The sequence below is a fragment of the Ailuropoda melanoleuca genome, chromosome 3, assembly GCF_002007445.2.
Source record: "Ailuropoda melanoleuca isolate Jingjing chromosome 3, ASM200744v2, whole genome shotgun sequence".
Classification (NCBI taxonomy): Eukaryota; Metazoa; Chordata; class Mammalia; order Carnivora; family Ursidae; genus Ailuropoda; species Ailuropoda melanoleuca.
The window spans coordinates 99,624,162-99,637,137 of record NC_048220.1 but is presented as its reverse complement, the minus strand read 5'-3'; the positions used below and the strand labels follow the sequence as shown (position 1 = coordinate 99,637,137).

The 12,976-nt window shown below is 34.9% G+C and overlaps 1 protein-coding gene across 2 annotated transcripts in view; it reads right to left on the bottom strand.

Annotated features, from left to right (window-relative positions):
- CLINT1 (clathrin interactor 1) overlaps positions 1–12,976 on the bottom strand; it is a 62,494-nt gene that overhangs the window by 27,536 nt on the left and 21,982 nt on the right. For both annotated transcript variants that reach the window (XM_002912504.4, XM_011219301.3), the window contains exons 2-3: positions 836–940; positions 200–296 (exon numbers count right to left, since the gene is read on the bottom strand). In XM_002912504.4, coding sequence (XP_002912550.2) covers positions 200–296; positions 836–940 — 202 coding nt within the window. The remainder of the gene's footprint in view (positions 1–199; positions 297–835; positions 941–12,976) is intronic.

The following is a 12,976-nucleotide window of genomic DNA, read 5'->3' as shown; positions in this document are numbered from 1 at the left end:
TTTAAACATTTTATATTCAGAATGGTTGTTTATGGTGACTAGAAAACAACACCTGTAGCAAATCTACTTCTTTTACCTGTTTAAGAATATTCTATTTGAGGACTTAGTGTCCTTCATAATCTCTTATGTATGTATACCTTAAAATTTCAAGCATTTGTTTTCAGCATGTCAAATAATAAAAACAAACTGATGTCCATACCTTGTAAACTCTTCTCCAATTTTTTTTGTTGTCTTTTAACATTCGTGACCAAAGCATGTTCATAAGCTCTGGAAATTGTTCATACATAAATGTAGCCCTGAAAAAAAAAAAAATCTTCCTCAACACGTTGTAATATATTATTTTTGACAGTAGATGGCAGGCTTGTTCCAAGTTACTGTGTTTTCCCAAAGAGCTTAAAAAATTTAAAAAGCTTAATTCAGAAAATTTAGATATACTTCCATAAAAATATTTTTCTCATAGTTTGTATATGTAGCACACATGTAAACCCCACTAATTAATATCATCTTTTATAAGCCCTTTACTTACCAGGATAGTGGTCAAGATGTTCATCAAAAAAAATTTTCCTAACTTTATTTCAAGTTATTTTATACACATTTGTCAAAATTTTATGAAAAGCTACAGTAAGTCTTTAAACTTCATTGAAAAATTTTTACTTTTTTGAGCTCATTTTTAAGGGGAAATGGACTCTGCATAAAACTTCCTCCATTAATATAGGAATGATTATGCAAAATTTATATCTGGCAGCTAAACTGTTTAAAACTGAAAGCAAATTTCGTATTTCTATGTAAAGATAGTTGGATTCTTTCTGCACTGCTGAGTCAAATTATCACTTACTTGGCAATCTCTCCCATGAGTTGCCCAGAAGGTCCCCAAGGATCATCATTCGTTGCTTCTCGAACCTTAGACTCGATCTCTGAATAATTCATAACCACATTGGTGCTGCAGAGAAAAAAAAAATGCATGCACATACACACAAAGATTAGCATCAAAACTGAGAAACACATGAAAACTTAATAATGACACTACTGGGTGTCTTAATGAGATACCTCTACAGGGTGGGAAAGAAAACATCTTTTGTGCATAAGCTACTTTGAGGACACTATACAACACATTTAAGTTATATTTAAGAAAATTTTACTATTCCATCAGCCTTCCAGAATACAAATGAGAGATTACATTAGAGGTGGAATAAGTCCAGTAAAAAATGGCTTTGTGTCAAATTAAAAAGGAAATTGAACATGCTAGAGTCTATTATAAAACTAAGTTGTCCATTTTCTTTTTTTTTTTTTAAAGATTTTATTTTTATTTATTTGACAGAGATAGAGACAGCCAGCGAGAGAGGGAACACAAGCAGGGGGAGTGGGAGAGGAAGAAGCAGGCTCATAGTGGAGGAGCCTGATGTGGGGCTCGATCCCGTAAAGCCAGGATCACGCCCTGAGCCGAAGGCAGACGCCTAACCGCTGTGCCACCCAGGCACCCCTAAGTTGTCCATTTTCTGACCTGATCTGGTTTACATGCATTCTTGCTTCTTTACAGCATTTCTGTAAATTAGCAAAATTATATAAGAGCAGAACATTATTTATATTGCATTAAGAAAAAAAGCAATGACAAACCAAAGATAACACTAAAAATATGAACATTTAACTGTAATCCCTTGGTCTTTTTTCACTTGTATGTTTTCTATGTCACTAGTCACCATAAGCCTCACTTTTGATGGCTACATAATATTCCATCAGGAAACTGTATGACAACATATTTTAATTTTCACTTAAGACTTTCAACAGTGGTCAAGATCACGGGTTCTAGGAGTCAGAACTGACTCCAATTACTCTGTGACTTTTGGCAAAATTATCCCAATTGTCTTAATTTCAGTTTCCACCAGTGCAAAATGGGAGTAAGAAAGGAGAACACTACCTCAAAGGCTAGCACCTCAAATGGTATCTATTAGCACAGTGTCTGACACACAGAAATTGCTCAATACAGGTTAGCTGCTATTATTATTACAGATAATAATCACCTCTTAGGAGGATTTAAAAATATTAAGTAATATTTGTATGAGAAAGAATTAACTTTGAAAAGAGTACCTTAAAATTAAGATACAGGATGGCAAAATACTTGGTTATTAAAACAGAATTTCCATACTCAAATGGATTTAAGAATTCAGGATGGCAAAATACTTGGTTATTAAAACAGAATTTCCATACTCAAATGGATTTAAGAATTCAGATATTCTAAGGAATAAAGAGATACTGTGAAAATGTGACTTGCAGTAGTATCCATTTGACATCTAAAGCTCCAATTATTACTGAGCACTTGTTCTAATAGATGCCTATGGATATGGTAATTCAAATCTTCCACTTAAAATTAAGCCTCAGAAACAGAAAAATCGGAATTTGATAACTATTACTTCCATATACCCCACTCTTGCTCTATGGTTTTTCAGTTATCAAAAGGTTCTCTTTTTTCAAGTAAGGAAGTTTTGATTATAATTGGTATTCAAACCTGTTTCTCAAATATAAAGAAATATAAATTTTAAATTCATTGCAAACATTTCTCTTTCTTTACCTTTAAAGAAAGAGACAAATAAATGGTTTTGGGTCAAATTTGAAAGGAACCATTACACATACAAATATGACTTGCCAAATCACAGAATAAATCTAGCTTCTAGATTTACATTCAGAATACTGTTCTACTGAAGAAGAAAAGTGAAATCCTATAACTTTCTTTCAAATTCTGGAGAAAGCTGCCTCTAAAATATCAACTAGTTCGATAACATAAATACAAACTGTTTCCCTGCGACATAACTTCCAATGCCTCCTTTAAAATTAATGAATGAATGAATGTTCATAAAAACCTAGTAATGATTCTATTGACAATAATTTTATGTATAAATACAAAGGAGTAACTTTTTTTTCTAATTTCTTCAACTATGGAAACAAAATAAAATCAAGGCAGCCAATGACAGATCTGCAATTTAATATGCCACAAAATGATGGATTTCAAAATGCTTTTGTTTATCCTAGTGGCTGAAGAATGCGTGGCTTAGGCAGTTATAAGTGTCAACATGCAGCTGTGGGAATGAACAATAGCAATTAGGATTATAATTCACCCAAGCATTTCATTACCAAGAATGCACTTAAAATCTGTTTGCATTGTTTAATTTGCTAGAGAACAAGATGAAAGGAGTTAATCTCTAGTCCATGCACATGAAATATTTTTACTAGAGCCTTCATAAATGCTGTGGCTTTCAGAACACTACTTTCCTTGTTCAAGCTACAAAAGCCCATGGGTCAAATGAGCAAGGTCCTGTTTCTCTAACCCTTCACAAGATTCTTAGCTGAAGGCCTGTGTGTTTGAGTGCTGTGTGTTTACAGGGAGAGGTGGCAGAGAGCCAGTAATTTAAGAATCGCCTTATTTCCTTGGTTGAAAAACAATGGGAACTATGTAAAATGACAACTTAGCATTAAAACACTTACAATATAGTTACAAAGTATATCCACAAAAAGATACGGCAACGATAATAACAAAAAGTAACAAAGTTAACAACTTTCATGAAGAAAACCAGGCTCTATTTTAAAGCCATTTTCTAGTGAAACGCTGCTTTCAGAAACTGCAAAGATCTCTGAGATCTGATGGGCGTAAAGAATTCCAAAACAAAGTATTTTTAAGCTGCACCTAATTCAGAAACAAATGTAAACTAAAGCAAAACAACATGACACTGTATAGTTTGGCCTTATTCCAGCTCACTTAAAAATAACTATTTCTAAAAAGGTAGAAATGGCATTTTGATCCTTCCTTTCCCATGTTTTCTGCTGCCCTTAATCCACACCCTACCCATAATTCCAGTGACCTTTTTAAAAAAGGAAAATAACCCCTTCCCTCGCCCAAAAAAGAAAAAAAGAAATTATGTCCAGATGTGAAAGGAAAAATAGCTAGTTTAATTCCTTAAACTTCTATAAGTGACAAAAATCTTTTAAAAATGGATACTTCAGACACTAGAGGGGGCTCTCCCAACAGTTTTTTTAACACACACACACAAAACTCAGACAAAGGTCTAGGATGTGTTCTACAAACAAAATTATAGGAAATTACCAGGAAATAACCAAAGAGTGAAGAATTTAAGAAGCTGCTCATGTTCTGAAGATTTTACCTTAAAGCAACACTGAACCACTGCTTTGTACAAGGATAAAATCCACAATTAAAATCATTACTGTTTGTATCAGTAAGGCTTCATTGCGTCGATAGTGCTTTTTTACATTTGCTCCTCACAACACCCCAATAGGTAGGACAGGACTAGGGAAGTTCCTGTGAGAGTACTTAATCCTGGACAAGCCAGCACCACTCACTCACTGGATCTATACTGCCAAATGCTGAAAGCTACTGCCCTCAAATTCCGCACACATGCTTCTATGGCTGTACCCACAGAGCCAATGTTAATTACTCAAGGGTTGATTACTCACTTGGTAAATTATTAGTGTTCATTTTGGCTCTCCTCTTTATTCCTTATTTTCTGTTTATTTCACCACCCACTACTGATAAAATACCAAAGTATTTTCTTTAATAACAGTTTGGGTCCAGGTTTTAGAGGCAAGACTCGTTGAAAGTAAAAGCTAAAATGGGGCTTTTACTTATACATGGTTAATGCTTCTTCTAATCTGCATTAATGACTGACAAGAAAAATTTTGAATAGTCCTTACTGATAGTTTTTTCCTGTTAAAAAGTTCAAGAATATGCTTTGTTAAAACAAAACTACACACCAAGAGAAAGGGTAAAGCTTAGGTATAATTCAGTTCTACAGGCTAACAAAGGAATAAGGAAATCGAAACAGACTGATGTAGTAAGAAGTATTTTTCCCAGCTTGCCTTAATTTTACTTCCTTTTTTAAAAAATAGGGTTATATTTTTAATGTTTTCTTCTTTTTGTTTTAAACTTATTATAAAGACTTCATTCACTCTGAGATCAGGAAAATATTTAGCAGTATTTTCTTTTAGACCTTTAAATCTGTGTTTCTTTTTTTTTTTTTTAAGATTTTTTTATTTATTTATGTGACAGCCAGCCAGCCAGCGAGAGACGGAACACAGCAGGGGAGTGGGAGAGGAAGAAGCAGGCTCCCAGCGGAGGAGCCCAATGTGGGACTCCATCTCGGAACGCAGGGATCACGCCCTGAGCCAAAGGCAGACGCTTAACGACTGCGCTACCCAGGCGCCCCTTAAATCTGTGTTTTATTGTATGCATGCGTATGTCCATCCACACTTACAGACAAAGAGAGTCCAGGCAACAAGAGACAGAGACACAGCTTTCAAAGCAATGGTTTTAAGTAATAGTATTTTTTTCTTCATGCCTTCCTGTATTTTCTGAATTTCCTCCCATGAACATTATACTGTAACCAAGGGAAAAGTATTAAATGCCATTAAAAATAGAAAGTACTGTTATCATCAGTACTGTATCACCAGCACATGTAACATCATTAGCAACATTTTAACTCTTTTTAGGCAAATAAGCATCATGGCAGACCATACAAAGTATTATTTGTACTTGCAAAGTCTTCTTTTATCAGGCTAGTAAGTGCAGCAAACTAGTAACTAAAGTATATGTATACATACCACAATATGTATACCAAGTGCTGTATGTGTAAAACGACAGGGAACAATTTAAGTACCTAATACTAAAATTAACATATTCTTAAGAAACTCTTTTAGGGGGCGCCTGGGTGGCACAGCAGTTAAGCGTCTGCCTTTGGCTCAGGGCGTGATCCCGGCGTTATGGGATCGAGCCCCACATCAGGCTCCTCTACTATGAGCCTGCTTCTTCCTCTCCCACTCCCCCTGCTTGTGTTCCCTCTCTCGCTGGCTGTCTCTATCTCTGTCGAATAAACAAATAAAATCTTTAAAAAAAAAAAAAACAAAAAAACAAAAACTCTTTTAGGAAAGAATGGCCTGAACATTAAAACTTATATCTAAAAGTCACCTCTTTTTCTCAATGTTACAAAGATTTCAGAATATACTTTTACATTACAGGTGAAACTATCATATGCTCCCTGTAACGTTTCCATCTTTCAATAACTTAAAAATAACAAAACACCCATAAAATGAACACCAAAAAAGAAAATTTTCTCAGGTAACAAGTTCCTTTTTTTTTTTTCTTTTAAAGCTTCTGGCCAACACATTATGACAATAGTTTTAAGAATACCCGCTCTATAAGTTTAGGAAGAGACCATGTGATATTCATTTTTCATCAGGGGATGGCCTTTACAACATTACCCTAATTTGCAAGCCGAACATTTTAAAGGTTCAATACTCATATTTTAAAATCAAGTAACATGTTATTACACTCCCGTGAACAGAATCAAATTTGTGATCAACAACCAAGAAGTCTAGAACTCCTAAATTCAACAAATCCATAACTTTCATTATTAGCAGTCATCTGAGGTTGCATAGAAATGGTGTAGGGAGGTGGAAAAACTGATTAATCTACTTGGCTGGATATCTGCTACCCATAAAAAAAAAGTCTCTTCTTGATCTGAAAATAAAACACAAGCAATGAAAAATGTCAACACAAGCAATGGTTCAGTAGAAAAATTCATGTTGCTAAAGCAAATGTTATTATATTTGATTATATAGTATTTTAGATATAAAATAGCTAAAATGCTAATACAGGGAATAAACTATAGTGCTCCCTCCACACCAGAAGAAAATAAAATAAATATCGAAAGTACAGAAGAAAAAATATAACAAACCTACTGCTGGCCAGTTCTCTCTAGTGCTGCCATGCTATCATTACCAGCAGCAGCCCCCTCTACCAAATAGAAAAAATGAGTTAAGAGAGAGGAAATTAAATAAACTCACTCAGTATCACATGATTAGTAAACAACTGATGTTCAAACTCTGCTAGGTTTTCTAATTCCAAAGCCCATGTTCTATTATGCCTCAGTGCCCTACCAATTAGAGAATTGTAGTATCATATGACCTAAAAGAAAAAGCCTGCTAGTTAACATATTAAGATGGTATCTGGGCTTCTGGGTGACCAGTTGGTTAAGCATCCAACTCTTGATTTTAGCTCAGGTCATGATCTCAGGGTGGTGGGATGGAGCCCTCCATCAGGCTCCATGCTGAGGGTGGAGCCTGCTTAAGATTCTCTCTCTCCCTCTGCCCCTCCTCCTCTATCTTAAAAAAAAAAAAAGATGACATCACAAACTGTGCTACTAACAGAACTAAATGCTGAATTAATCTTTAAAGAAATATATTCTTAGTCATAGAAATTACTTGGTTTTTGGATTTGCCTTGGTTTTACTAAATCTTAAATACAAAGTATTCAACTGGAAAGGAGGAAACCAATGTGCCCCCACCAAAACACAATCTTAAAAGCAAGGTTAAAAAAAAAAAAGTTTAAACAGGGAAAAACTGAAATTGAAGACATCAAAAATCTGAGACTCTCTTATCCATTCTTCTACTGTAGCAAGATTTCAGGAGAGTAACCTTGTTACTTAAAAAACATATGTCCTATTTCAATCCACTTACATCATAAATATGTGGGATGCTCATGTGCATATTATTTACGACTTCACCTATTTACACAGAGGACTATGCTGGGTTATGCACCTTCTGTTTTCCTCTTTACTTTTCAAGAGGGGACATTAAATACTAAATGCTGAAACATGAAACTCTGCTTTTTAAAATAACCATGAAGAACTTGCACTGAAATAATACACCTCATCCTTTAGCTATCATAGTAAAAAAAATTAACACCAAATAAATACTAAAGAACAGTTTACTGACAGGCTTTAATGAGGGAGGAGAAGAGTCCCATAGTTCTTTTTAAAGTTTCAACAATAAAGTTCTTTTTAAGGTAATTCTGGATACTCAAAGATCAAGTTAGATACTGTAACTGGACACCCAGAACATTTTAAAAACATAGTAGACAGAAAAACTGCTTAAATCCAAACTCAAGCTGCCTAAAACATGAAAACCACAGAAAACGTATTAACGTTCAGAAACACCTTCAAGGGTTCCTCACATGATATGACAATAGAAAAGTACCTCTAGCTGATGTAAATTCTAACTGAAATTCTAATTGTTTTAAGTTCTAAGAAAATTAAGGGCTATACATAACTCTTTTCTAAGCCAAATGCTATTCTTCCATCATTGTACTACTAAATTCTTTGATCCATTCTGATTGAGGTTGGCCTTCAATTTCAGTTAATAGCTCAGACCAGTACTATCATGGAGGTGAACTGGGAGTACAAAATTTAATCATTCTTGATGTTTTCCTATTACTGAACATTGTTAATTGATACAGCTCAATATTCTTGTAATCTTAACTCAAATTTTTAGACTGTGTTCGTACTATTTACAGATAAAGTAGAAAGATAAATTCTATAAAAATATATTTTCATGTTTTTTTGGGGGGGACAATCGGAAGCAAATTAAACACATGTTAAACATACTCTGCAGGCAGAAAAGACTAAGAACAAACCTAACATTTGTGGACAATTAATTGAAGACCTTTGTTTACCATCAAAATTATGAAAACACAAATGTTTGTACAGACTTTTGATAGTCTCCCAGATTTGATCAAGAGTTTAAAGTATCCTGTACATATTATACTTCCCCAACACAGGGTAACCAATAGATTCATCGAGAGTTCATCCTTAGGTAGGGAACTTATGCATGGCAGAACATTTTTTATAATTTTTTTATTGTTTCCATATAGATTTCATTGTCTTCAATCCAAGGTACTATCAAACCCAATGTGTTCCTCTCTAAATACACTTTGTAATACTACTATTTTCTGTTAATTATCATTTTCTTAGGCTCTGCCACATTCACTACAGTACTGGAGGCTGGCCTTCTTGAGTTGTTTTTCACAAAGAAATTAAGTTACAACAGCCCCAGAGCTGTAGCATAACAAAACCGAGCTGCCCTGTGGATGCCAGTGACTGGCTTAGCTAAGTGACTTGTTCCCACAGATGTAAATCAGATTTGGATCATAACAAAATTATACATTATTCCCTGTAAGTCTAAATTTATTTTAAAAAGTCAAAACTCAACAGAGACATCCAGAATCTGCTACATTTTAGGGGCGCCTGGGTGGCTCGGTCAAATGGGCATCTGACTCTTGGTTTCGGCTCAGGTCCACAGTCTTGGGGTCCTAGGATTGAGCCTCCTGTCGGCTCTGCACTCAGTTCAAGTGTACTGGAGATTCTCTCTTCTTCTCCTCCCTTCCCCCGCAAACCCCCCCCAGCCAAGCCCCCCCGCAAAATAAATCTTAAAAAAATCGACATTTTAGAAAGGTGAATCGTTACACAGTAGGAAGTGTAATGCAAAAAATATTTAAGAACTTTTATCAGTAACTGACATTAACTGACATATGACATATTTTCTCTTCTAATCTGTAAATATACCCATTACAGATCATCAGTACTCCAAATGAGATCTTCATTTAAAGATTTTAAGCTTTCAAACTAGCATTCCAAATCCATACAATTTCAAATTGTACATTAAATAAATACTTGGTCCCTTGCTTATGGAAGTTTACCTAACATTCCAGGACAATTTCCAGTATTGACTCAATATCAGTTTACATAAGCCAAAACTAACCACTTACATCTAAAGTTTCTGAGATTTCTAACAATTGATATGTTCATCACTTAAGTGTAAAGCTGTCCTAAAATGTAATTAGCATAACTAATGTCTTATGAACTTTTCCCCAAAAGACACCACAGAAAATCATTATTTTATGGTTTACGTAGAATTCGAGGTCAGGAAAGGTTACATAAAATGAGTAAGTCTTAAAAAAGTAAATACTCCAAATTTAGTTTCACATGGCAAACTATGTACCAGATTAGAATGTTTACATAAATTGATCACTCGAAGATAAGAACTTATGGAAGTAGTGACTAAAATACCTTTTTATGTTAAAAAGTCATTAATTGTTATAGTCCACATTAAAGTCTTTTGGGAAACACTAGAAAATACACATAATTATTCCAATGCCTCAAAAAATTTAGGAACTGATCCAAAACAAAAAAATACCTAAACCAGGATGGTAGTTGGATTTCTGCCCCTCAAAGTCTGTCATTTAATTCTCTTTTCCAACAGTTACCGACCTCTTGATCACTATTAAGTGTGACTTAAACTGGCAATTTTTCAAGGAAATAGTTTAGTAATTTATGTAACAGATGTGCAAGAAAAACTACATGAATGAGATAAGCCAAGAAAAACATCCTGATGTCCACAACTAAATTATGACCTATGGGAGAAAGAAACTATAAAACTATTTCCCTTTCCTTACAACTTCAGTGGTTAGCAATACCAAATAAAATAACCCGTTTGATAGCAACTCGTTTTCAAACATTAAAATGGGCCCTGATTCCAGGAACTGTTCCAAAACACAAGGCCACCCTAAAGGAAAATACTGCACATTTATGTATTTTCATAATCTGCTTCATCTTTTATGGCTATTTTGTAGAAAAGCAAAATAATATGTACATTAACTGACCAATAATTTATTAAAAAATTAATATGGTCTGAATTGTCTCGGATCCCTGGACAAATCAAACACTTTGTGTCTCAAGGTTCTTCATCTCAGAGATAGTTCCTACGTATAAAAGAGATGAAATGAAATGGTAAGTACCTACCATTCAGCACACATGGTTATTTTTCTGCCAGTATGTATTATTTTTAGTTTGAAGATATTCTTTATATGGCCCCTTACAGTACACTAGCATAAGTCTATTACTTACCCACATCTCGTTCACTGTTGCAGAACTTTATAGTTATGGTAACTAGCAGCCTATCTGACCCAGTGTAGACATTGAAATGAAGATTTTAAGGATGTAAGTATATAGCAAGACAAAAACAATTCTATTATTAAGAAGTGGCCAAAGACCTGGAAATGAGTATTACTAAGAGATAGGGTAAGTATCTATCAATACAAGCCCCAGCACAGAATTGCTATGTTTACTCAAGAGAATTTATATTTTGAAGTTCACTCTCCTTATTAATTTTGGTGTACCACCAACTGTGAGCTATGGTTTTATTTTACATAAAGCAGCAATTTCTCCTTTAGTGGTAAAATGACATCAGCTGATAAAATAAAGTCTCTAAGTTTTTGGGATTCACTAAACTCACTCATATCTACTACTGGAGTTGCACATCCCAAAGCAAATTATACCAAAAACAAAGACTTTTAAGCTATTATAATAAGAAGGGAAATTATCTACTAGCATGATGTTTTATGTCTAGAATTCAGGAATATCAGAAATTGCAGAATTCTGAACTTTCAAAATGCCAAAAATAAGGTCGCATAATTCACTCCATGAGGTGGCTGGCTAAGCAAAGCATTTAAGGGCCACAATACCTGGTTTCTATGCCGTTTCCTCTGTAAGAGCACAAATCATTAAACTAGGATATGTCTGGATGTTCATGGGTCTTGATTTATATAAAGCCTTTCTACTCTCCCTCTAGCATAGCTGCTGCTGCTACCATGAGTTGGGTAGCAGATGACAGGCTTACAAGAAAGCTGTCCCAACCATTCACTAGTCAGTCCCATGATGTTAAAGAGTTATTTTCCAGAGAGGCACTCTGGTGGCATTAAGATCTGGGGAGGGGATGTCCTATGGCTGGCAAAAGAAAAGGAGGCGTTAAGTGGTTTAGGAAAGCAGGATAAAAAGTTGCTTCCAAAATGTGGTAGTAATGATGCTTGGAACAATATAGCAAGGGAAGAGGCAGAGGCTGCCATGCTAGAAAATACTTTTCCTTTCACCGCTGTAGAAAAAGAGCTCTCACAACACAAAACTAATGAACACTAACCACTATCAACTACATAAATGTGCCTGTGGACAAAACCCAGAAGGAAAAAAAACCCACGAAAAACAGTGTGCGAAGGGACACATTTGTTTAAAGTTGTATTTACATAGTGAAAAAATTAGTCTCTCTTAAGGAAAAGAAAAACAGCATTTGTATATAAAATCTCTCTTCACTTGCTAAGGCAGTGTCCCATGGCTGAGCTGATTTAATTCTGCTGAGGATCAGTTTCCACTCCTCTGGCTCAGCAGACTGTACGTTAGATCAGTGCCCTGTCTGCACAGATAAAATCTTTCTCAAGACAGCTTTGGACGGAGGACCAGAAGGTAAGGGTGTCATGTTGCTGTCTTTTGGCTAGGGGCAGATCAGTGCTGGAGACTATTCCCTAGGAATGGCAGCCCCAACCCAAATCTATTTTCTAATTCCAGCTGATTTTTTCTTTTTTATTGTCCATCTCTGTAACCTTAAGATTTCCATTTGTAAAACATGCTAAGGTTTGGGAGATGTTACATATAACAAAGGCGAATTTGTTACTACAGCACTTCTCAGAGACTACACTCTAAACTGCACTGAGAGTCTCCAAGAGGGGACTATATTAACATTCCTAAAACTTTGGGTATAACATACCCTCTCCCTGGAACATTTTCTAAGTGTCCCAAAAAACCCACGTTGGTATGCACTAATTTTAAGAACTGCCCTTTATATTAGACTTCCAAAACTGTCTATACCTTTCCTCTTACCACTCGTTTTTAGTACCTGTTATTCCTTATTTTTTCTTAATGGATAGCTTTTCCTTTAACCTTTTATTTTTATGTTCTTAAATTCTTATCTGAGGGCTGACTTTCAGCCTTTTATCTTGCTTTACATATTAAAAAAACCTCTTGTTTGATCTTTACTGTTGATTTCAGTTTCCTCTCTTGTTTAAAGTCTCACCAGTTTTACTTTTTATGCCTTTTTCCACTGGGTTTTTTAAAAAAACTTTTAAACTTTATCCCAATCCCTTCAAAGTTCTCTATTTTTAGCTTTAAGTGTTAATTTCTCAATCCTTTTAATAACCCTATATTAAACATCTTTCCTTTCTTCCTACATGTTTGGCTTATTTTATGATATTTTATAATGCATTGGTGAACGAACAGAACAGGCAAAGAGCTCAAGAAGAGAAAGGGATTGC